At 39.2% G+C, this 24,063-nt stretch overlaps 1 protein-coding gene across 2 annotated transcripts; it reads right to left on the bottom strand.

The window, feature by feature from the left end:
• Positions 1 to 278: 278 nt before the first annotated feature.
• Positions 279 to 23,953, bottom strand: LOC308388157 (CSC1-like protein 2). Of its 2 annotated transcripts, XM_080868698.1 has the most exons (24): positions 23,604 to 23,952; positions 17,061 to 17,272; positions 16,703 to 16,782; positions 10,936 to 10,980; positions 9,734 to 9,824; positions 9,591 to 9,628; positions 9,352 to 9,494; positions 8,738 to 8,789; positions 8,520 to 8,628; positions 8,356 to 8,426; positions 7,812 to 7,889; positions 7,612 to 7,732; positions 7,071 to 7,204; positions 6,827 to 6,964; positions 6,191 to 6,344; positions 5,910 to 6,016; positions 5,704 to 5,790; positions 5,550 to 5,615; positions 5,190 to 5,352; positions 4,700 to 4,805; positions 4,339 to 4,506; positions 4,111 to 4,226; positions 3,921 to 3,992; positions 279 to 2,930 (listed from the first exon to the last, which is right to left on the bottom strand). In XM_080868698.1, exons 2-24 carry the CDS (start codon positions 17,250 to 17,252, stop codon positions 2,751 to 2,753), a joined length of 2,511 nt encoding a protein of 836 aa, XP_080724824.1. In that variant the 5' UTR covers positions 17,253 to 17,272; positions 23,604 to 23,952; the 3' UTR covers positions 279 to 2,750. The 2 variants fall into 2 exon arrangements, with proteins under 2 accessions (XP_080724824.1, XP_080724825.1); XM_080868699.1 differs by lacking the exon at positions 10,936 to 10,980 and having other exon boundaries at positions 23,604 to 23,953.
• Positions 23,954 to 24,063: the final 110 nt, after the last annotated feature.

Raw genomic sequence — 24,063 nt, 5'->3', positions numbered from 1 at the left:
TAATGTTTCCAGCACCTTGCCGAATCTGTGCTACGAAGAATTAAAGCAATTCTGAAGGCAAAAGGGGGTCCAACCCAGTACCAGTGAGGTATAACTAATGAAGCTGCTGCTAATTGACCAAATAAACCTGCAACAGCAAAACCCCGATTGTATAGAACTGAACACAAATCCAGCTTTCATGTGCAACTGAATAAAATAAAATTATAATATCAGAAAGATATTACTTTAAATTCCTCTACCACTGGACGATTGAACAGAAACTCTTATCATCAACTAAGCTGATTAAACACATTTATTGTTGAATGAACTCAGGGGAAGTACAGAATATGTCTGTACAGACAGACCAATGGAAAGAATGATAAACGAGTAAGTCGAATGTTGAGATATGCCATTGTTACTCTCAATATCTAGAATGATCTAAACCTAAAAAAGGCAAAGCACAAACAGAACAAACAAAACATTGTGACTGTGCACTTTTTGAGATGCAGAGACAAACAAGCCCACAACCTCCGTTAGAGATCTGCTGTTTAAAAAAAAAAAAAATTACAACCCCATTATTTGCATTAAGTTTATACAGATCTTACAAAGATAGTACAAAAGAAAAATCCATCATTACAGAAATCACTGAAACCATGAGACTAACAAACGTAGATCTATAAGCAAATTAAATACAAGAGCACTGGGCTGGACAGCAGTAAGGTTGAATACAGTATAAAACATCTGGCTTAGTGAGAGAACCGTCCCATTAAAGTTGCTTAAATACAGAACCACTCGTATCCTACCTTTATCTCACCAAATACGATATATTTAACTACATCCAGTGCTTAGTGGAGACATGGAAATGTTAGTTGAACTGAGATTAGAGTTACTGGAAAAGATGTGTTACCTGTGCTGACACATTCAGACAGTTCAAGCCAGCTCAGAGGTATATTTAAAAAACAAACAAACAAAAACCAAACGAAATCACCTAATCGTGATGCAAAGAGCACAGGAATCAGCGGTGTCATACAATTGTCTTGTTAGTACCATGATGATGAACCTATACGTGGTACAAATACACCAAGATGTGCCCTTCTCCATCAGTCATACAAGTGGAAGATCAGTTAGCGCACATTTATTTTGTCTATGGTTCCAAAAGCTGGTACAAAACGTGTTTTAATATGATCCCATATCATTAAGTCAACAGACAGCAGTTGTGCTTTGCCTTTTATCATAAATGTTCTTCATTTTTTAAATATTTCATAGGGTAGCTCGTAGTGTTGCAATGTTGTTAAAGTATTCTGATTAGAGTTGCTGCGTTTCTTGATCAAATGTGGTCTTTTAGAGCATGTCTATATGCTCACAGACACTTCTGGGTCAAACTCGATTCCTTCACAATCCCCTCTTTCCTATTAAAGACAAGTACGACACAAAAAAAATAAATCTGTAACTGTTATAGTTAAATCTTGCCCATTATTTAGTGTTATCGAAGAAAAAAAAAGAAAAAAAAAAAAAAAAGAACAGTCTACACCCCTAATCTCTCCTCATTGACTACAGAAACTTAAAATAAGCTATCGGCATGATAAAGTGTCTACATAAACATTGACATTAAAGAGGGCCTGACAGGACAAAAGAAGAAAAATGGCAGCCACCTGAACTAAATCTTAATTTCAAGCAACTTACAGGAAAACGTAAACAAAAAGGAAACGAGAACAACGCGTACAGAAGCACAGTCAGCATCATCTAAAACTGACCCGGGGAAGGGGGAACCAAAAAGGCCTTTCTCTCCTTCCTCATAGCTAGACCTTCCACAGGCTCTCAGCTCTGGTCCTTCTGCAGCAACCGTGCAAAGGTTTCCCCCCTTTTTATTTGGAGGCAGCATTAGTAGCAGCATTCCAACTGCAGTCCCAACAAAAGGTTCAGACCCAGAAACTAAGATCATTATCAGTGTAGTGTGCTGAGACATGAATTATCTTCTTCCACAGCTTAAAGGGTGTGTAAAGCATGACAGCGTTAAAAACTCCATGCCTACCAATAAATACATGTCGAAAAAAAGGCTATTTTACAAATCCAGAGATTTTTTTTTAATAGCTGTACAGTGTCAAAGCTTCCTGGAGTGTTAAGTAGCATTTTTTTCCCCAGTTTTTCAAGGCTTCTATGGAACTGGAAGAATCATGTGAGACCATCTCATCTGGACTGATAGCACTATCTGGCATAAAGGCTGCTCCCATCATCTCATGCGCTCATCTCTCCTAATCTTCTTATTTTCTGAAAACATCTAGTGCAGTTAGCAATTATGGGAGAAATCTCTCCACGTTTTTGAAGCTGCATGCCATACTGCAGTACCTTAGTGAAAGTGGAGCGTACTGGTCCTGTCATTCGGGTGCAATACCAAGGTAACTCCCCTTACAAGACAAGGCAATGATTTCCTTATGCATTAATGTCTTCTTTCCATTGGTCCAGAGAAAGCGACTGGGGTGTGCCTCAGTTGCGTCAGGAGCACGAAGATGTTGCTACCCTTTCGATGCCAGAGTAGATTCCTTCTCCAGTAGGTACACATAGGATGCGGCCTGGCGAGGCCCAGTAAAGGAAATGTGAGTCTTTGTGCGACAGTCCGTTTAATTCTTAGTAGACAGGGCAGGGTGCTTATGTTAGTGGAAGGTCCCCCAAGGAGGATGAGATGTTTCGGAGAACCGTTGGTTCAGTTCCTCATTTAATTCACTCATTCAGTGGGCTCCTAAAGTGACTTGGCTTTCTATTCCCAGGTGCAATCATTGCCGCACTTCATTATCAATTAGGCTGTCCTCACCAGACTGAAAGGCTTCATTTAAGCCATTGTCAACACTGATTATTTCCTCGTCTTGTGAGGACCCCTGGCCGTCGTCCTCACCGCTGCCAGAACCAGTCTCATCTGAATTTGGCTCTTGTAGTACCTCAGCAATGTACATTTGCTGTAGGGGACAGTCAGAAATAAAAGAGTATTACAGTTTGGTACTCATCTTTATGTTTCTCTACAAGGTTTTTTGTTTTTTTAAGGCTTGGTTCTACAGGTTCTACCATATGTGTGTGTTTTTCCTAATTTATCCTTAACTGAAATGTATTGTTAAACAAGAAGCATGCTGATTATACTCCCTTTGTCTCTTCCGTTTAACCTTGTCAGGGTTGTGGGCGGGGCTGGAGCCCATCCCAGCTACTATAGGGTGAGAGGCAGGGTACACCCTGGACAGGATGTCAGTCTGTCGCAGGGCTAACACAGACAACTATTGGCAATTTAGTGTTTCCAATGAACCCATCTCCACTAACTGCATGTCTTTGGACTGTGGGAAGAAGCCAGAGTACCCAGAGAGAACCCACGCAAACAAAAAAAGACCCTTGCCTGATGGTGGAATTGAACTCAGGGCCTTCTTGCTGTGAGGCAACAGTGCTAACCACCATGCTAACACGCTGGCCTACTGATTAACTGTACCCCACTAACTGCATGTCTTTGGACATGCAGGGGACAACGGGAGTATATCTCTTTGGCAATCGTGGTCTTGGATAGGTAGGTTTCTTAACAGATTCTGTTTGATGCATGCATCTTGTCTTCATATATGGATGTGTTTTGCCATCATTAAAAATACTAGCACCTGCCACTGCCACCCTTCAGCCTCCTAACAGATATAGCTACAGTATCAATTTCAAAATCAAGCAAGTTAGATAATTTTGGTTGTACAGCCTGCTGTAGTGAAGTTCTTCACAATCTCACCCCATCCATAATTCATCTGTAAACTAACATTGCTCCACATGCACTGAAAAAGCACAATTGTGCATTAAAACTATATGTTACCCATCTTTGTCCTTTGTTTTTGACTTCAGCTACTAAAGGCTTTGGCAGAGCATCCTGCTTTTTAACAGGATGCTCTGAGGTTCATGTTGACATTGATAAACCACTGAATACATACCGCTGCCTTGTTGGCAGCAGAAGGACACGCTGAGTCTCCATTTTCCGATCCGTCCACAGCCTCTGTTTCAATCTGACAGAGAAAACACACATTGAAAGTAGTTGAGCATGAGACTAGAGTAAAACACTAGAATGGCTAATCAGCATGATTCTAAACAGCAATACGCTATAAAAAGTGACCATCTACCAACCTTGTAGTTGTGAGCGCTGAAATATTTAAAATACCCAAAGATGACGTGACAGAGGCAAATGATGATTGTGATGATCAAAACCACAAATGTAAACATGGATGTTGCGGCTGAAAACCCTGGAGGAAAGAACCGGGAGAGACATTTATTGCACTGGGATCTGTCTTTCATAAATAACACCAGGCATGTGTTAAGGACCAGAGTGGCCTCTAGGTGGAGTCGTCTTCCTACCCGAGCGAACAGTGGAGAAGAAGAGAAGCCAAAACAGGCAGAGGATAGGAGCAGCCACCACTTGGTTTACAGCTCCAGAATGGATCTTCTTGTCCAATTTAGATGGCAGATATGCATAATACATGTTGTATCTGTCTGCTAGGTGTTTTAGCAGCATGTACATCAGCCCTGCACAGGGAACAGAGGCAAGCCAATCAGTAAAGCTAATCCAATTAGGCCTGCCGATAAGCCACTGTATAAAGAACTGAATCACTGCATGCTGTCTGTCCTCTACATGTTTATCCTGCTGTAATTTAATCAGCAAACCATGTTAAAGTGAAACAGGAGCAAGCTAGCGGGGCTATTAAACAGCAGAACTCACCGAAAGGGACTATGATTGGGCAGGTTATGCTGTAGGTCATAACCACAGTGAAGACACACATCATCCAGGCATAAGCTGCCCCAAACTGGAACTCATAAGCCTGGTGCTATAAAGAGACAACAAGCCAACTTAAAACAAACATTTTAACTACCAAATGTGGCTTTTTTTTTTTTTTCTTTGAGTAATAATCGACAGTTGTTATAAAAAGGTTGGATTACATAGTTTTCACCATTGTATTTCAGCACACAGTACAAACATAAAAGTGGCAGTGAAACAACCGCAATCACACCAGGCGATTTAAAATATTACTCAAACATTTGATCCAATATGAAAATTGTCAGAGAAAATTTTTCTAACTAGTCAAGTATCTCATGTCAGCAATACTCCAAAAGCCCAAGACATTTATGTAAATATCTTTTCACATTAAGAGCACTGCACATAGTGCATCTACCCTTCTGTGCCCTTATTCCCATCATATGGTCTCACTAACCCTTTTGACATTCTTTCTGTCAGCTGCAGAGCGAGCCAGACAGAGGCGGATCATGTACATCAGTAAACCAGGAATCCTCAGCAAGTCCATGGCATTACCGATGAATGCAGATGCTATGACATAGTTTACAAAGAAGGCTCCATTGTCAGGAAGGAAAACACACCTAAAAAGCAAAGAAAAAAGAAGCAATCATCAAAAATACTAAAATGAGCTTTGAAAATTATTGCAGGATTCAGTTTCATTACAGATTAATTCAAGATGTTTTTGGTATTGCTAAAGGACTGATATAAATATTAAATACATTCAAATCACATACTGCTCTATATATAATAGCATAGCACTGTGCCGTACACTACTCACTCAAATCTTATTTTAGCTTCCTGCAAGAAACTTTTGTCAAAAAGCCACCGGAAGAAAACATCCAAACTGCAAAGAAACAGGAAATGAAATTAATTATCTGAAATATTTCAGATGCTTGTACTGCTGGGCAGCGCAAAATAAAAACATACTTTACCTGGTGAGTCCAAGAGAGGGCAACAACAGGACCATAAAGATCAAGAAAGTGTAGCATTTATGCATCGTAGTCCTGTTTTCTCCTGACCTATATAACCAAATAAAAAAGTGAACACATTAATTTATGCAATACACCAAATCACTTTAAACTTAAAATAAAGACTACATAACTCAAATACTGTTGACCGCAGAGAATTTAAACCGTACCGGGTCCAGTGCCTTTCGAAGAAGGCAGAGTAGTAGACGACAGTAGGAAGTAAGGCAGAGAAAGACCACAGGAGGAGGGTGGGGAAGAACTGGGTGATGATTGGATTCTGAGGAACAGATCAGACAGACGAGGATATGTTTATGTAACTAAACAGGTGAATTCATGTGCTTCTGTATTAGGATGCAGACTTGTTATGCCTTGAACTCAAATGCTAAGAGAAAAACATGAATATGCTTATAACTTAAAATTTAATCAAGCATTCAAATTTTGGGACGCTCACATTTAAGTACTCCACTGGTTTGGTAACATTGAACTTGTCCATGGTGGAGATGATAATGGCAGGAGTGGTGAGAAAGAAGAGGAGGATGAAGAGGATACTGTTGATTAACAAGCAGCGGAGCCACCACTTCAATCCTCCCAGTGACAGATGATCCCTGTGGGATAAAGGTTATACAGCGGTTAGACTGACACAGTCTGATGACCTGCAGTTACGGACACAGCTGGCTGGTAAACTGATACTGCAGCTTAAAAAACAATAGCTCATCTGGAGTGAGGTAGTATTTTTTTTGAAAAATGGACTCATTACATCCCAAGCAGCCCTACTGTGGTTTTGCTGTGTGGGGGTGTTGTGTAGATCTCACCCCACTAAGCAAGCCACAGTTGCTTAGTAGCAGATGTGCCTTGGCTGATTTTCTTAGAGTAGAACGGCTGATAAAATAAAACCTCAGTTTTAGTTCCCTTCCACCCACCCTGTCTTTGTGACTTCTATTTCACCCAGAAACCTTATTATTACTTCCCCATATCCCGTCGCCTTATATGGGTAAGTAATGGTACTGAATCAAATTAATCAGTTAAGAGCGTTATGAATAAACAGTTACGAACAGCAGCAGCACTTGTTACTTAAATGTGTTCTTACCAGTAAACATTTTGTGGATCAGGGGCATAGGCGATGGTCCATTTTTGTGTATGCAGTTTGCCGCTGAATATAGAGCTTCTGGGCTCACGACGGCACTGACAGCCATGACACTTGCAGGCATTGAAGTCCTTTAAAATTCTGGGAACAGAGATCGTTGGGTAATGAGCCAAAGAGCTTGTCAGTTCAAAAACAATGCAGCAGACACATATACATTTTTTTTTCCCATGAGGGTAAGCGTACGTACATTGCAGCTGTGCCTTCATCCTCGAAGGTGACAAAAGCCATTCCTAAAGGTTTCGAGTTGATCTTCTCCCTCTCCTTCCTGCATTGTTCTTTTAAGCTTGCCTCCAAACGGGTATAGAAGCTCACTGCCTCTTCCTATGAAAGACAACAAAAAAAAAAAAGTGATGATATTTTTTAATGGTTTACTGGGATACACTGGGATTACTGTGTGAATGGGTGGATGACTGAATGTGTCAAGCGCTTTGGGGTCCTTAGGGACTAGTAAAGCGCTATACAAATACAGGCCATTTACCATTTACCAATGTGAAACTGTTGCATTTAACCAGTAAAAGCCATTTAGTGTGTTAAGGGGTTACACAGTCCCATAGCTTCATGAAGGAGCAGTGGAAAAACCATGAATTTTTAACCTGATCAAAAAGATTCAGTTCATACCCATACCTATTCAACTGATCTCACTACAGAGTCCACACTTCATACATTATGTTTCGACATAAGCTACACCAGTATTAGAATGCACTGTTTTAAGGTAAAGTTATACTCACCTGTTCACACCCTTTAACGATACAACAGCACAGGTGTCCACAGGGCTTTGGGTTGACCATGGTAATCTTCCCCTGTGTCTTCAGGTCAATAAAGAATTTCTTACTGCGTTCTGTCTTTTTCCTGAAATTAACGCATCAGCAATTAGGATTACTGAAGATCTTCAAACACGCAAACACATATTTGGTTAAAACATTGTTACCTTTCAGTGCTAAGATACATCAAATTGGCTACATCGTAACAGAGACGAGTTTCCAGTACACGACAATTATATGCCTTCCTGTGAACCAAGGGCAGAGAAGGAGACAAAATGAGTCCATTTTAAAGTACAACGATTCATAACACATTCCTTATATCAGCACAGGGACTTTTCAAATATTACAATAGCATCTGCAAGTCAAAATACCAGGGACACATATACAATTGCAGTTAATACTGTTTGGTCAGGTAGGATCTGAGCCAAACCACCCCAATCTCAATCTTAAACCACTGTGGCACGTGTCTTACTTAATTCTGCTCATCTGCCTTCTATTACGGAGAATTACACATACAGTCCTGCCATTGTCTGATCCTAACCTTAAAAGCCATGACGATGCAACTCTTAACAGAAAAAGGAATGGTTCTCATCTAACTTAATAGAGTTACTGCAAAGCAGCCATGACACCAAAGTACTGTACCATTTATATACACAGATAAAGTCTCATTATAGTTAAAATTAACCGTGGAGCTGGGGGCAAAATCCTTACTCAAAGTGCTGGTTTATCTCCTTTTCTTCTGCATATTTGGAGATCCCATTTATGAATAAAGTGCGTTTAACCTACATGGAGATGAAAAAAAAAAAGCAACAATCACTAACACCACACAGACTGACGTGTATCCAAACATGGTTTTCTGAAACCGTGCCACCCACCAGGTCATCCTCCTTGTATTGCATTTTGGATGTGTGCCGTCTCATGCTGTACACCGTGAGTAACAAGTAAAGAAATGCAAAGATGGTGTGCAGCCACAGTAGTGCGTTACTTGAAAAACAGAATGTAAAAAGGATTTGATTAGTGGCACAAAGGGAAGACCCAATTAACTTCTTTAATAGCATTTTATGCTGTATAAAAGGGACGCTCCGTTACTCACTCTGCTCCGAGATTTCCTATAGTGGTTCGCCCAAAACTATAGGCATTGTTTTCTGTGGAAAGAAAACGCGAAGCAAGAGAATCACTTGATTGAAAAGCAACCTCTGCACAGAACACAGCAAGGAAATGTGGAAAGTGGTTTTAATTGGGAGAAAAGTAAAAGGATCATTTTTTTTGTAGGAAAAAGAATCGTTTGACTACTGACCTTCCAAAAATCTAAAAAGTGCTTATACCCTAGTAACCAATTACCTGTTAGTTTAGCAAATGACTATCCTCGCACAAGTGAAAGAACATAACTGGTAACACACAACATTGGTCTGCAGTAACATATAACACCAACAACTGCATTGGTTCTGTGCATTATAGGTTTTCTAAAACAGTCACAGAACTGCGCAGATCTATGCAGCAGAGAAGGTTGTCAAAAGGTCAACCCCGCCCCCCAACAAAAAAAAAAAACCCCAACAAGAACCCCAAATCAGAATAAAGATAAAATACCAAAAACCAAAGGAAAAGAAATAAAATAAACAAAAGCAGCAAACTGGTCAAACATTTAGAGAAAAACTATCGTAAATATTTAAAATAAAATGTAGCCTCTTAAATGTTACTCTTATTCACCTAGCAGATTTCCAGAAAAGTTCACTGGCAAGATGATGCCAACAGAGAGCACGCCCACCACTACTAACAAGCCAATGATGTGGCGCTGAAAGGACAAGTAATACACTGCATCGTCACCGCACTTTTCCCTTATCTCGTCTTCCCTTTAGAAAGAAAACAGGGGACACCTTGATCATTATTCAGAACAAAGAAAATTGCAACCTTTTATATAAAACAGACTTTAAAACAGGCTGACTCACTTGATCCGGAATATAGAAGTTAACCAATCGCAGAACCCCTAAAGAAGAACAGCACATATTTCACAATGTTGTACCAGTTTTCCTGTTTTATTATTGTTACTATTATTATCATCAAGATTATGCAGCAGCAATAGCACACTTACTGTGTCTCTATGATCAAAATCCACCGAGCTAGAGACTGATGTGAGGCGCTCATAGCGTTCATGCATGTCAGATGTAGTAGGAGAAACCATGCTATATGAAAAAGACACAACACACAGCATTTGCATGACATTACACAACTACCCAACATCACCATATACCATACAAGGATATTAGCTCTAGCTTTCAGGACAAAGGATAAACCTTCAGTATGGCAAAGGTAATGACACAAAGCAAACACGCTGTGAAATGATCTGAAGAGATTGACCCAAGGTAATGCTGTGTGTGGTTCACAGCAGATTTAAGGTGGTAAACCAGTAAACCTCAGAAACAATCTCTGCAGCCACATCTCATGCAGTGTTAGGAGCTAAGCGCTACAGGTTATTTGCACCGTTGCTGTCAGAATAAATGGTGCAATAAAAATGACACGGCAGAAACCATTCACAGAGGAAGAAACAGAAAGCAACAATCCAGAGACAGACTTGGGGAGTTCTTCCAGCAGAGCCATAGGTTGTCCTTGCTAAATCTATTTACTTTATACGAATTTAATGCATGCCCCTGAGAGGAAATGGCAATTGATTTTACATATATCATTATGAAGAGAACTCAGACTCTGCTGGAATTATTATTTTACTTAGAGTTCAATACTACTGTAAAAGATGACGTCACCCGGGATTCTAAGAAATCTGATGGAATGAGTAAGGAGCCTGACGCTGGAAAAATCAGTCCTCTTGCACATGCCAGGTCTAGTACACAGGTTACACTGTAGGTGCTCCATGTTAGGGCCTGTCTATGAATAACCACAGATCAGGGAAGTATTACCTTTCCCCGCAAGCATCCTGTGTGTCTTGCTCATGCGGTGTGCTCACACAGAAGAAGCCCGTGCTTCATAAAGAGGTCAATACACAGATTAGCAGACAAAGATCCGATTAGGACAGTGAGAGAGGACAGGGACACCCAACGGCAAAAGCATGAGAGCGACAAAGAGAGGAGAATGAGTCGGAGCCTGGTGCTAGGAAATGCCTGAAGAAGGAAAATGCCAAACCATCAAGAGTTTAAAAAAAAAAAAAAAAAGAAAAAAAAAAAAAGAGGAAAAACACGAAGAAACCAGTGTACCCTGAGCAGAGAGTAATTATGAGTAAGACGGTCTACAGAATGTCAAAAGGAAAGAAGAAAAACTCAATGATAATGAGAGATAACATACAATTCCTGTTCTTCCAGACGACTGTAAAATGTATCCCTTTTTCTTCTATAATAAAAAAGAAAAAAAAAGTAAATCAAAGCCATTCAGTTTAGTTAAGAGGAAATCACTCTGTTGGGGAAAAAAACAAGGGAACTGGTTTAGAGAAAATCTGGGTAGGCATATTACACCACAAACATACCAATGAAGGTTTCTGTTCACACTAGGATACATTATCCAGCCATACACACGTGTTCAGGACCTGGGCCCTATTTCAGGAAGCTGGTTTAGAAAACTCAGAGTGAAAAACGATACTCAGGGTTGAGTAACCCCGAACTGTCCAACTCGGAATATTCGGTTTCAGAAAGGCTGATAACAAGTAGTTCAATCAACGCGGAGTTGCTTTAACCCCAAGTTAAACGCGCGCACGAGGATACATAAAGCCCTGATTAGTGGAGCACAGATTAAGCGAGTCACCATGGAGACGGAGAGAAAGAAGGTGCGGTCAATGTATTTTACAGCGCTTGAGGCCGAAATTCTGATGGCAGCATATGCCGATAACATGCAAATTTTGCGGAAAAAAAGTAACACAGCCTCAGCTGCAAAAGAAAGGGAGCATGCATGGCAAAACATAGCCGACAGAGTCAATGCGTGAGTGTTAATATAAACATTGATCTAGGGATTTCCACCCATTTAACACGTTATTTTATTATTTTTTATTTTATTTTTTATTTCATACATTTTATTTTGTGATGTGATGTGAGCGCAGGTGCAACCCAACAGGCCCCAAACGTTCCTGGCAGCAAGTAAAAATGAAATATAAAAATATAGTCCAAACAGGTAAGGTGTAATTGTATTATGAGCCACAGTGCTTGGTCTGTTTGTCCGATGTAAATCAATTGCAGTTAGAGGCTACATTAATTTCCCCTCTGTAAGCACTTATTGAAATTATCTGAGCACATTACAAGTACATATTTGCTTACTCTGTATGCTCAAATGTGACCCGTTATAGCCAACAGAAAAAAAAAGCGGAGGCCCGAAAAACAGGTGGGGGTCCTCCACCACCACCACTCACAGAGGCTGAGGAGTTGGCTTCCATATTTGTGATAATGTAGGCAGCATCACATATGATCTTCACAGTGCAGAGAACACAAATTAGCATCCATTACTATAATGAAATAATTTGTTAGTTTGAAATGCTACAGGGAGCTATGTACCTGTACATTAATGCTGTGGAAAGACTTCCTGTTCACATAGTCTCCTTCATTTACTGAAGGAGCAATGATTGGAATGTGAGTGCCATCTATACAGCCAATCACGCCTGGGAACCGTGAAAATAAATGTAAAATTTAAGTAGTAGTTCAAGTATCACCACATCATAAATTAAGTTTCGTTCATCCTGATACCTGCAATTTTGTGGAATCCCTCTTTGATAAATCTTGTGGGTCTATGACCGGGGAACACCACAAACGAGTACAGGAGACGTTTCAGTGCAACTGTAACATTCCTGACTGCCCGACAGACGGTAGCCTTGGAAACGTGCTCAGCGTCACCAATATTATACAGAAAGCTCCCGTTTGCAAAAAACCGAAGTGCGATACAAATAATATGTACAGAACTGAGAGCATGTCCGCGATGTGTCACATGAGCAATATTAGGCCTGAAGATGTTATTCAAATAAATTATAGATTGTGCTGAAAAACGGTAACGTTCACACAGGAAATCATCAGGAAATGATAAAATGTCCAAACGCGCTCTAATCACTCTCCGGAGAGCTCTGCGGAGAATTTGGGCTTCAACATCTACTGGCTCTTCAAGGAAGGGGCATGCCATGTCTGACACTTCCTACAGTCAGGTTTCTGACAAAGAGGTGGAGAACGTCAGGGTTAGTTGAAGTAAACCTGCTAGGGGGCAGGTTAGCTTCACGGAGTGTTGTCATAGTAACTCACTCAGAATTAATCTAAACTCGCTTTGTGAAACCGAAAACCCAGAGTTTTCGTTAACTCAGGGTATACTTACTCAGAGTTTGCACTAAACCGGCTTCCTGAAATAGGGCCCTGGGATGTAGTAACCACTTTGTTTTTGCAGCTGTAACAAAACATTCATCATATGTAATCCCCGTTTTTGATTGTCCAACTTTCCTGGAGAGGTAACAGCCTCTTTTCAAAACATGAAAAAAAGACAATGATCTGAAGTCAGCACAGTGTCGTGGGACAACAAACTACATTTCCTGTCTGTTACAAAAGTGTTCCATGCTGCCACCCCCCTCCCATCCTCCCACCATGCTGCAACCTCATCCTCTGCTCACATGCAGCTGCAAAAATAGTCTAGCTGCAACATCACACAAACACAGCAGGGGGGACATGGGTAATGGAGCACTGTGTCATGTAGTTCCCAGAGTTCACAGTCAAAGAGGTCTGAATTCAGTCTCTTAATCCGATCCATTTAATTTTATGGTGTAGCCCTAAAATCATTCTTTGTTAATAGGCATCTATTTGGCTGCTTCCAAAACTTTTCTAGTTAAGCATCCTAATTTATCTGGCAATAATACATCATCATACAATAGCATGAACTACAGTCTTCCGGGCTTAGATGTGGACATTAATGTTGATGAACTAGGGGTACATAAAGTACCAATAGTTTAATTATTTTTTGCTTCTTTGTCAATTTCAGGCTTTTTCCTTATAATGTCAAAGTGGATAAACTATGTATTGAAGTACAAACCATCACATGGCAGACTGAAAGGGTGCTTTTCAAGGAAAAAGTGCTGAAACTGACTTCCTGTCTGGGCTAAAATCTTCACGATGTCTGCTTCTGTCAGAGGAATTAGCCTCCTCTTCGGGGTCAAAAAACATCCAAAAGGAAACGATGGCAGGACTTAAATTACGACCCTTGTAGGGCTAAATGATATAATTAATATTTTTACAAACAAATCAATTCTCTGTTTTCAGGCCTAATCTATTAGGTTATTTTATTATGATTAAAATTAGTTTAAAAAAAAAAAAAAGCTTGAAAACTAGTTTGAAAAGTTGTAAAATGTAAAAATCAAATCAGCAATCCTGCGGAGCAGGTGTGTCAAACATAAGATCCAGGTGCTAGAATTGACACGGCCCAATGGAAGGCTGGAAATGTGAAAGATGGCAAAAGGTTTTGGACTTTTATCTCCATTTTCAAAGGTTTTGCAGCTTTTCCTATTGATAGAGACCTCCCTTTATTCACGATAAACCAAAGGGATTAAGATACACAATTATGTGACAATAAAGTTTCTGTCTATATAAATCTTTTTTTAAACAGACATGCTGTTGAAATTTTACTATTTTTTCCTTATAGAACCACATTTCATGAATTGAATGTGTAGTTAAATATCTTTACACTGATAGAGTGAGCCAGACACAGTATTACACTCGGAGCTGGGCCAAATGTCTAAAGGTAAATAAACCGCAGATAAAGAAAGCTGGATACACAGCAGAGTCAAATCTCTTGCAAATTATCCAGTTAATCCGTGCCCACAAACACACATCGTCATGATTTCACCATTTAAAAAAAGGCAACATTACAATCCAACTGTGTACACGGATAACCAAAGTCTGGCAAAGTCCTAAGTTGCTCACACCTACGCTAACAAACAAGCCTTGCATGAAACTTTGGTCCAAACCCCAGCAGAAAAATCAGGCTTGCTGTTTGCCATTTGTAAAGTTACACCTAATTTAGTATAAATATTTGGTGCATAAAATATAGCATAACCATACCAGTATAAATAATTTTGTAGTTAAATAAGTGTAACACAATGAGTAGGTTAATAATTTAAAAATCTGTAGTTTAGAGAACGTGGTAACAACTCAAAGTTCAACCCTGTGAACAATGTTTTCAGTCTGTTTTATCCACCAAAAGGTAATGAATATGTTTTTCAGCTCTGAAAAACATGAATGTGAATACATGAATGTTTTCCATTATCAACTACATTAAATACTAGGGGTGCAACGATACACAAAATTCACGGTTCGGTTCGGTTCGATACTTTGGTGTCACGGTTCGATATTTTTTCGATACAAAAAAAATGTTCATGCATTTTTAATTTGTCATTTATTAAAATTATAAATATATATTTTAACTCAAAAGTACAGTTTTTAAATTTAACCCTAACCCTTGTGCGTGTTTTTTTATTTTGACAGCGAATGCGCACCTGCGGACCACTTATGTGCAGCCCTGGTTATTTAGCTCGTCATATTGCAGCCACAGAAATTATTTTGTCCATGAAACCATAAAGCTGCACTTTCTTTTTGCCTTATAGTCTGATTTGTCATAACTTCTCCGTTTTATGGTAAGCTTTTCTTTGGCTGTCACTTCTTCACCCTGACCTGTCTTATTTGGCTCAGCAGAACTGAAATGCTTTTACACACGCACTCACATAAGCTCAGCGATTCTCTGCGCGATCAACCTCTCACATGTTTAAGCTTGCTGTGGGAGATTTCACTTGTCATGTTTGCATAGTAAGCTAACGATTAATAAGACGATGTCAGAGGAATTGGTGCACAAATTATCATCACTCACAGATCAGTGCTGTCGCTCTCTATACACAGTTCGCACGATTGCAAAGTGAAAGCAAAAAAACAAGCGCAAATTCAAACGCGACTTCAATATGTCACATATTGACAGTGGCTCACCGATGCCAATGACATAATTACCCAGCTACATTTCTGAAAGAATGCAAAAGCATTGACATATATTTTTCCTACAATAGCCCGACGGGCAGGGCAGAGATAGATTTTGGTAGCCCGACTGAAAAAATCGCTAGCTCCGGGACGTCGGGCTAGCGATATTGCAAGCTCTGTATCTGATTGAGGAATCACTCATCTTTGGAAAAGAGAGTTTATTACAGAGAAATGTCTCTTTCCAAAATAAAAGCTATACTATCCGCTTCTTCTGGGCTATATTCTCAGCAGCATAAGGAGAATCATGCTGTCTAAATGACTCGGCTAAAGTTAGTAGCATGCTTGTTGTTTTTGTCTTTGCACTAGGATGATGTCGGCGTAAATGTGCAGTCATATTCGTTGTGTTCCCACTAGTGCTTTCAGGTTAATCTCGTTGAAATAACCTTAACGCCACAACACGGCAAATCTCCGTTAACGAGCTACCGCCGATCGCTCCGTGCATGGGGCTAGACGGCCAACACGTTAATGAGCTAACTGCGCTAACACACTAGTTCCCACCCATGTAATTGAGCATTGCATGGCACATCCAACATACTGTTTTACTTTAGTCCATGACTCGCTTACCTTCAGGGTCATACTCACATGAAAACCAAAATAATTCCAAACGCCAGATCTGAATGAGGGTCAATTTGCCTGTTGCAAGGAGAGCTTAACTTCTGTCTCGCTAGCTTGCCCTGCGCTCTTCCTTCTGACTATGCTGTCTGTGTTGAGCGCTCAGTGGATCTGCGCTGGACAGTGCAGCCTAGGCGGAGTAGTCGAACACAGATTCACTGAGCGCTCAACACAGACAGCATCGTCAGAAGGAAAATTGATAAAATAAATTACAAATGTTGTATTGTTCGATACATATGCGTACGGAACCGAAAGCACTGTATCGAACGGTTCAATATCAATACGAATATCGTTGCACCCCTATTAAATACATATTTTTAGAAGACCATCGTAATACCTGGTTACGTCATCCAGAGATATGAATAACCATTACCAATCATGTTAATCCATTAAATGTACGATAAAATGAGGTTAACAGCTTTGTTGCTAGACTGGTCCAGTCTAGCAGACCAGTGTGTTCTTATTACCTTTCGGCATCAGTCACTAGAGCGAGGCGCCCATAGTCCCATGCCACTTTTCTCAAGATAGAGAACACAAACAGCAGACCCTAAAAGCACAAGAGAAAGAGCAGGTCAACACCTTCAGTACCTTTATTTACATTACAGGGACCTACTGAACTAAAGTTGCATAAGTGCTTCGGGCTATTTATAGTTTAAAAACACTTTCCTGGAACTATTTTTATTTCAGTTCTTAGAATTGTAATGACAACACAATACACAATATTGAAGAGCCCACATGTGATGATGAGGATAGCATTATGCCTTACGTAAAAAGGTGCTCATAAATAGTAATGTTATGGTCCATATGAGTGACAGAAGTACTCACCAAGAAGCACATAAAGTCAAGGGCAAGGACAGTAGGCACCCCACCAAAGGGCAAACCCTGGAGTACAGTACTCCTAATTCGAGCAGAGTAACACATTTCCGTAGATTTATTGCGGGATGGTGCCGGCGATGTTCCAATGCAGTTCACTGTCACCCCCCAGAAGGTTAGTATTAAAATCAGTACCTTGTACATCACTGCAGCATGACAAGAACCTGTAAAAAGAAAGATTAATTTTAATTTATTTATTTTTTACACAACTACATACACTGAAATCATCGGTCACGCCGTCCGTCTATGTCAGCTACTTTCAGAAGACGACATCAGTGTCTGCATACCCAGTAAATGATCAGAAATGGAAGGGGGACAACCAGAAAGGCCCTGTCACACAAGATAATGTCATTTTATTTCCCATTTTAATGACCAGCTGGTGTTTCCGTCATGTCAATAATCACATGTTGGAGAGGCAACTTCTGACCGCACAACAACTGAAATCCTGCTTTTAAAACATAGTACACTTTCTGTTCCCTCTTTACAGACACTTTTGGTGTTAATGACACATATTTAACTTTGTACTGAATTCATGGGAAACAACTGTGGTAAGCACAAATTATACTCTGCGCATCTTGGCAGTCAGCTAGCAGACATTTCCTTTTCATTCCAGCAACAGTAAAGAGACCAACACTGTAATCGCACGAGAGAATTGTTTCTAGACAACATCAAAGTCAGCGTTTACGTCATTAACATGAGTCCAGTCAGGCTTAAAAGATCTGGCCTACTGGGATAAGCCTACCAGTAGCAAAATTTCTCTAATCCATTTCAGAAGGAAACAAACAGCTGACTTAAAAATCTACTTAAAGGATAATGATGAAAAGATACTGACATGTTTAAAAGTCTGAGCGTTATAATGAATTATGGGAGAAGTATTTCAAATCCCAAAAAGGATTTTACTACAAACATTTCAAAGTGAGTTTAAGTTTAGCTTAATTTTCCTCTCTAGCACACAGAAAAATGATGGATTACTTCAGACTACTTAAGGTAAATATTTGCTGACCCAGAAAAAGGATAACATTTGTCTGGAAATAAAAGTAAATTACTACTACTGTATCAAATATTAGGGCCATCCTAATAAAACACTAGCCATCCATTCAGTGCTTTTACCCTCTGAGACTTTAACATATAGAAGCTCTGGACCCACCATGCTACAGAGTCGTCATATAAATGTAAAAGTATTACAGCATTCTGGCTGGCAGGGAGGACACAAAACATCATTTTTAAACCTAATTAAACAGGGCAACACATTTAGAAGACTCGTTATTTCACACATACTAACCAAAAAGCTGTTCTGAGAAGAGCTGGAGAGGGCGTTTTCATAGTTGGACTGCTATACTTGTGCCCTTCTACCCACTATTATCAGCAGCAACCACAATGCTGCTCATCTGCCATAACACTAAGTCATTTATCCGCTCCCTGGAATGCTGTGACTTCACTCAAGAGGGACGTAGCCGGAGCTGAACAATACGCCGATAGAGACCACAGAGTTCAACTGGACCGGTCTCAACCCAATGAGGACACAACGCACATGCCCACGGTACATTCAGCAACACTGAACCACTGCAAAAGCAGACACCAGCAACTTAAGTATATCAAGAAGAAGAACATACTGTAAGACCTGATACACACATTATATTATATATTATTTGTGATAGTAAGCCTAACAAATCAAGTATTAATTGGATTCTAGAGTGATGTCATCCACCATAATATACAAATCCCACAACTGTATAGATTTACACATCTGACAGTTTAACCAAGTACCGAATGTATTTTGTTATGTAATGTAGTTTAAAATAATCTGAACTCATCCAGTTGTGGGTTGAATCAAATATTGTTGGAAAATGCAAAAAGTTGACAGTTTTTAAAAAAAAGCTTTGAAGTAGAAAGTTGTTGTTTTTTAACAATACAGTAAAACTGCAATAAAGAATTTTCTTTTTATGCTTATTTTTGATTATACTATACTAAAAAGGTATTTTGGGGTTAAAAAAAAAATGTTTTAATGGTGTTACTAGGGGTTCACGCCTGCCTGCCTCCCCCCCCACACACACACAATATTTTGGTCGCTACCGTCATCTTGTCTCCTTAAACCTGCTTTCTTACCCAATTATCTGCATTCACATCACACTGAGGTGTCTGTAAACATAACTTCCCTTCCATTTAGTATTTCTTGTTAAAAATGCATTGACTACACACTGGAATTTCATTGCATTACGTTTCTTATCAAGCAAAAAAAGACTGATGATTACGCCGATATACATATTTGAAGTGCATTTCTACATTGCCTCTAGAGACGTCAAAAGTAAAAAGAAATATTAACTTATCGACAAATGATCATCAAACATCAAGCATTTTATGTGTATTAATTGCTTTTAAATGGATTTTAATGTCTGAACGCATTGTAACAGATTTTTGGCTATAACAGTTGTGATTGATATGGAGAAAGGATGTGGCGCTCACATGTATTCCATGAGGTCATCGTCTTAATCTTTATTTTCCACCTTCCCTTTACTGTAAACAGTGTGTAACATTAGCTAACACCAGCTTAGGAATACAGTCTGTGTACATCGACCAGCAGCTTCTTCACATTAGCACAGTGAAACTTGTGGTTGAAAGTTCAAAGGATCAGTAGCATCAGTAATAAAGTGCTTGTGTTCTGTAGAGAACATACAGTGTGGACATTTCTTACAATGATAATGCAAGGTTACTTTTTATTTCATGAAATCCAAAAAACCCCAAACAAAAACAAAACTATAACTGGCGCAATTGTTTCAAACCCAACATGTTACTTAGTAACCCAAGCCATTTTACAATCTGCATTAGGAATGTGCACTTACTCATCCTTGCAAATCACTTCAAGTCATAACCTAGCCCATCTATTCTGTTTAGGATCTATGCTCAGATATCCCATGAAGTGAAGTTCAAATATTGGGCACTGTGAGGGCCCAGTTTATGTTTGATGGTTCATGGGTGAACTACTAATACATTTTAGAGTGCAGCCTTCCTTTTAATGTCAGTATCTTCCCTAATGACACAGTATTTTCATCTGCAAAAACAGAAAATTTCCATCCCTATGATTAACAAGTACAGTACTGCTTCCTATTCTCTCTAAATATACCTTTGGCAACTGTGGCCAAAGGGCAGCATTTTAACTTATCTGTATAGAGCACTCTTTCCAGACCATCCTGTGTTGTTTACAGACATATGCGGTTTTTTTGCTCTGCCTCACAGGGATATTTTGTTTGACAGCTCTACTGCAGACATTTCCTTCAAATTTGTTACTCATATGAATGATTCAAAGAAAACAGAAGCCTAAAATTGCCTTTTTAGACCAAAACTTGCGACACCAATCAATAATAAGAGTTCCGTTTTTCCTGCATGGAGTCATTTTTGGCACAATTTGTTAGACCCAAAGCAAATCAGCTCCATTGTAATAATGTTTTAACCAGTTTTATTAATATAATGTATAGATTTCAGTCAAATAAGCAAACAATGTGTCACCACTACATGGTCCTTCCAAGCCAAACATTTAACATTGATATAATTTAAGCAGAAGACATTGACTGAAAGAATGACAGATAAATAAACTATAATGAAGATGATATACAACCTCAAACTTAATCCAAAACCTGGAGGTTTGTTTAATTTTTGTTAGTAAAAAAAAACTAAAAACGAATTATACTTGGAATACACAATAAGGAACTTTAATTTGCAATATTTCCTTAACCAATAAACCAATGAAATTTTCAATTAGGGCTGATTTTTCTTGCTTTTGGATTGCAACTAACATCAAATCCAAAGAGCATTTGAATTACTTAAAATTTGAACAGCGCCATCACTGTGTGATCATAGCATGACTCAGCGTTGCATAAATATTGTACAACCTTTCCACCTGACGCTAGTTGTCATGGTACCATCAGTCTGGCTTGCTTCCTCCAACTACAAATATGAGGAGGGTGAATGTAATGGGAGGATAGTCAAAGCTTTTCCATCTGAAGCTCGATGAAAATTCACTCTAGACCATTTGTCGCAGCTTAAAAGAAAGAAAAAAATTCTTTGTTTCAATTTCTCAGATACTATAGCCATTTAATTAGTCAGCAATAATCACAGGAAAATCTCTACTGCAACAAATGAAATGAAAACAGACAAACAGACTTCCTAATTCAATTTGATGCCTTAATACAGACACATACGCACACCCTTTTTTTTTTTTTTTAAAGGCCACATTCATCTTAATGCACAATGTTGCAAAACTCTCATATTTTACATGTATAATTAGCAACAGCACACATATTTATGCCATTACCGCATGCAAGTCATTTCTTCTTTAACCATCCTAAGTCAAATATTTGAACAGGCTTTTTTTTCCCCTACCTGTGCTTTAAAACACTGGGTTAGGTCGCAGATTTGCAGCTGTCAAGTAACACTGGCTTACTTTGCCAGCTAAATATAGTGAAATATAACACATGGTGGACACACATGAGGCGCTTGCAGGAAGCTGAACTGGTTTTGGTCAACTCACAATAAGTTGCTATGACATGTGACTTGAAAAAACAAAAACTGTTATTTCATTTGTATTTTTTTACGAGTGTTGGTTCAAAGCAGTCACCTTGTAAATTATTTCCTGGCGCTCATAACAGCAGCACTCAATGTATACAACCAGTGAACAAGTACTTCTTATGCATGTCATTCCAACTGACTTTCTGCCATCAGCTTTCAAACACTGCGTGATAAACTTATCAGCAATGTGAAACTGGAAAAACAAAGAATCCGTGCACACCCTGTAAGAAAACTGCCAAGGGAACCTGGCAGAGACAGCATTTCCACAACTGCTCATTTATTCAAACTCTACTTTTGAATCCACTGATACTTTTTCCTCTTTGTGATCAAAAAACCTCCTTTACATTTTAATGAATTTGTGCTCTGCATTAAGACAATTATCAGACTTCACAAGAGCTTTCCAATAACGTTGATGGCTGATAATGCAGAATTGCATCTATTTGAATTGTTAGCCAGTAAATCATTGACAAACACACAAAGGCTCAGCTTTGATTATCACAGATTTTGACAATGTCAGGCTGATTTCATAATGTCTTCAAGCATTAAGTTACAGTGAAAATGCATAAATTCAATAACAAAGATAATTTGCTATCCTAATAAAACTAGACAACAAATTGCAGCTGATGCTATATTATAGAAGACTACTACACAGTACAACCGAGCCTTAAGAGTTACATAAATCCAATGAAATGCATTATGCCTGTAAAAGTAATCCAGCTACTGTAATTTAATTCCAATTTAAATAAAAATGAAAGGAGGCACATGTTCCAATCTACTAAATTCACTGATAGGACAGAAAATCTGTTTTTAAAGTTGTAGTGGTTGTAATGAGGTTTAATGCAAAGGGAAGGTTATCCATTTCAGTGTCATTATTAATTCAAGACTGGGCAGCTGGATGGAATTTAAGGCATCCATTTGCATTCAGACTGAAAGGTGCTTTTACGTATATTTTTCATATTTATGGAAGCAAGGCCTGGCCAAAGAAAGGCTTGTATTTCACAAAGCAGTTAAAATAAGGCATTTAAGAAGGAGAAGAAAAATGGAAGGGCCCTTTGTTTTGCAGCTTATATGAAAACGGTATCAGTGGCAACATGTCAGAGGTATACTTTTTCAAAGGTTTTCCCCATTTATGCTTATTCATGCTATTGCACCACATTATGAGCAAACAATACGCCTGGTAGCAGCCTGTGCTTTCCCTGTATAGGCTACGCACAAGTATAGCATTTAGTTTTATATCCAAGCTACCACCAGCCATCAGTTCGTGAAGAAGCCAAAGTCAGAAGAGCCAGTAGATTTTAGCTTTTTACTATGATGCAAATCCCAAGACAAAGCGATTAAAACCACCTTGATGGACATCCGAGTAATGTTCGGAATTATTGATCTTCTATTGATTAGCTAAACCCTTGTCAAACTACTGCCTTTGAACACGCAGCTTAATGTCACGACTGCAAATTAAAGCTTCATTGTCCAACGCCTCCAAGCACAAGCAGTCTCTGCGTAGCCATGAAATTATAAGGAACTCCAAATATTCTTAAAAGCTTTTATGACGAACACTCTGGCATGTCTCCATTGATCCACCAGATCGTGGAAAAAAAGAAAAAAAGATCATTAAGAAACTGGCTTGGTCTTGGGCGTGTAGTGCGAGAAGGGCAACTGAAATAAAACCAACCTTAAAGCACATTTTTTAACAAAATAATAACTATCAACGAGGTTAATTTTTGTTTCATAACTTCCATGAACTGTGTAAACAACCAGCTCTCAATACAGCTGAGGCTAGTTAGCCTGACGCTAATAGTAACTGCATGTTTACCCTCTTATTGTTTGACAGGAGCTTACGATGGGCTTTCGATACTGTAAACGACAAAGTAATATTTTTATTTTTTATTTCTGCGAACTGCTGGTATAAGTTTACTGATAAGAAAATCAACTTACCTTGATATGCTACGCAGAAGGGACAGGAACTTTAACAAATTGCTAAGGTGAGCTAGCAATCAATTCAGCTAACGTAGCCCCGTAACGTAGCAAATAACAGGTGGAGAGTGTCCAGCATTTAAAGACCGTCGACTGATTTCGACCCAGTGACTGTGTGCCCACCAACAGCCAGCTGGAAGTAGTTTGTCGAAGTGTCAGTACTAAGACAAAAGTTACTATCACCGTCTGTGAGCCGGTTAAACAACTATCCCTAACCCAACCAGTTACACTGGAGGCAGCCCGGGTTGGAGCGTGTCTTATGCAGAAGTAGATCACATAGGCATAGTCTCCATAAGGGAGCGCTTCACCGTGTAGCTTCTATTCTGTTTTATTTCTACAATTCCGCTGGCGCCTCTCTATGACGTAAATCAAATGACAAACAAGCTCCGTTTTTGTGTTTAACCTTTTCCTTTTTGTGAGG

Source organism: Rhamphochromis sp. 'chilingali' (assembly GCF_963969265.1).
Source record: "Rhamphochromis sp. 'chilingali' genome assembly, chromosome: 20".
Lineage (NCBI taxonomy): Eukaryota > Metazoa > Chordata > Actinopteri > Cichliformes > Cichlidae > Rhamphochromis > Rhamphochromis sp. 'chilingali'.
This window is presented reverse-complemented; position numbering and strand designations above follow the sequence as displayed.

What these genes read in the sequence shown, in the direction of transcription:
- LOC308388157 (XM_080868698.1), bottom strand. Translation starts at nt 17,252, where the DNA reads ATGTACAAGGTACTGATTTTAATACTAACCTTCTGGGGGGTGACAGTG. An exon ending in ACTTCTATATTCCGGATCAA is followed by an intron (nt 9,495 to 9,590) that starts GTGAGTCAGCCT and finishes TTCTTTCTAAAG; the next exon opens with GGAAGACGAGATAAGGGAAA. An exon ending in CTGCTGCCAACAAGGCAGCG is followed by an intron (nt 2,931 to 3,920) that starts GTATGTATTCAG and finishes TGTCCCCTACAG; the next exon opens with CAAATGTACATTGCTGAGGT.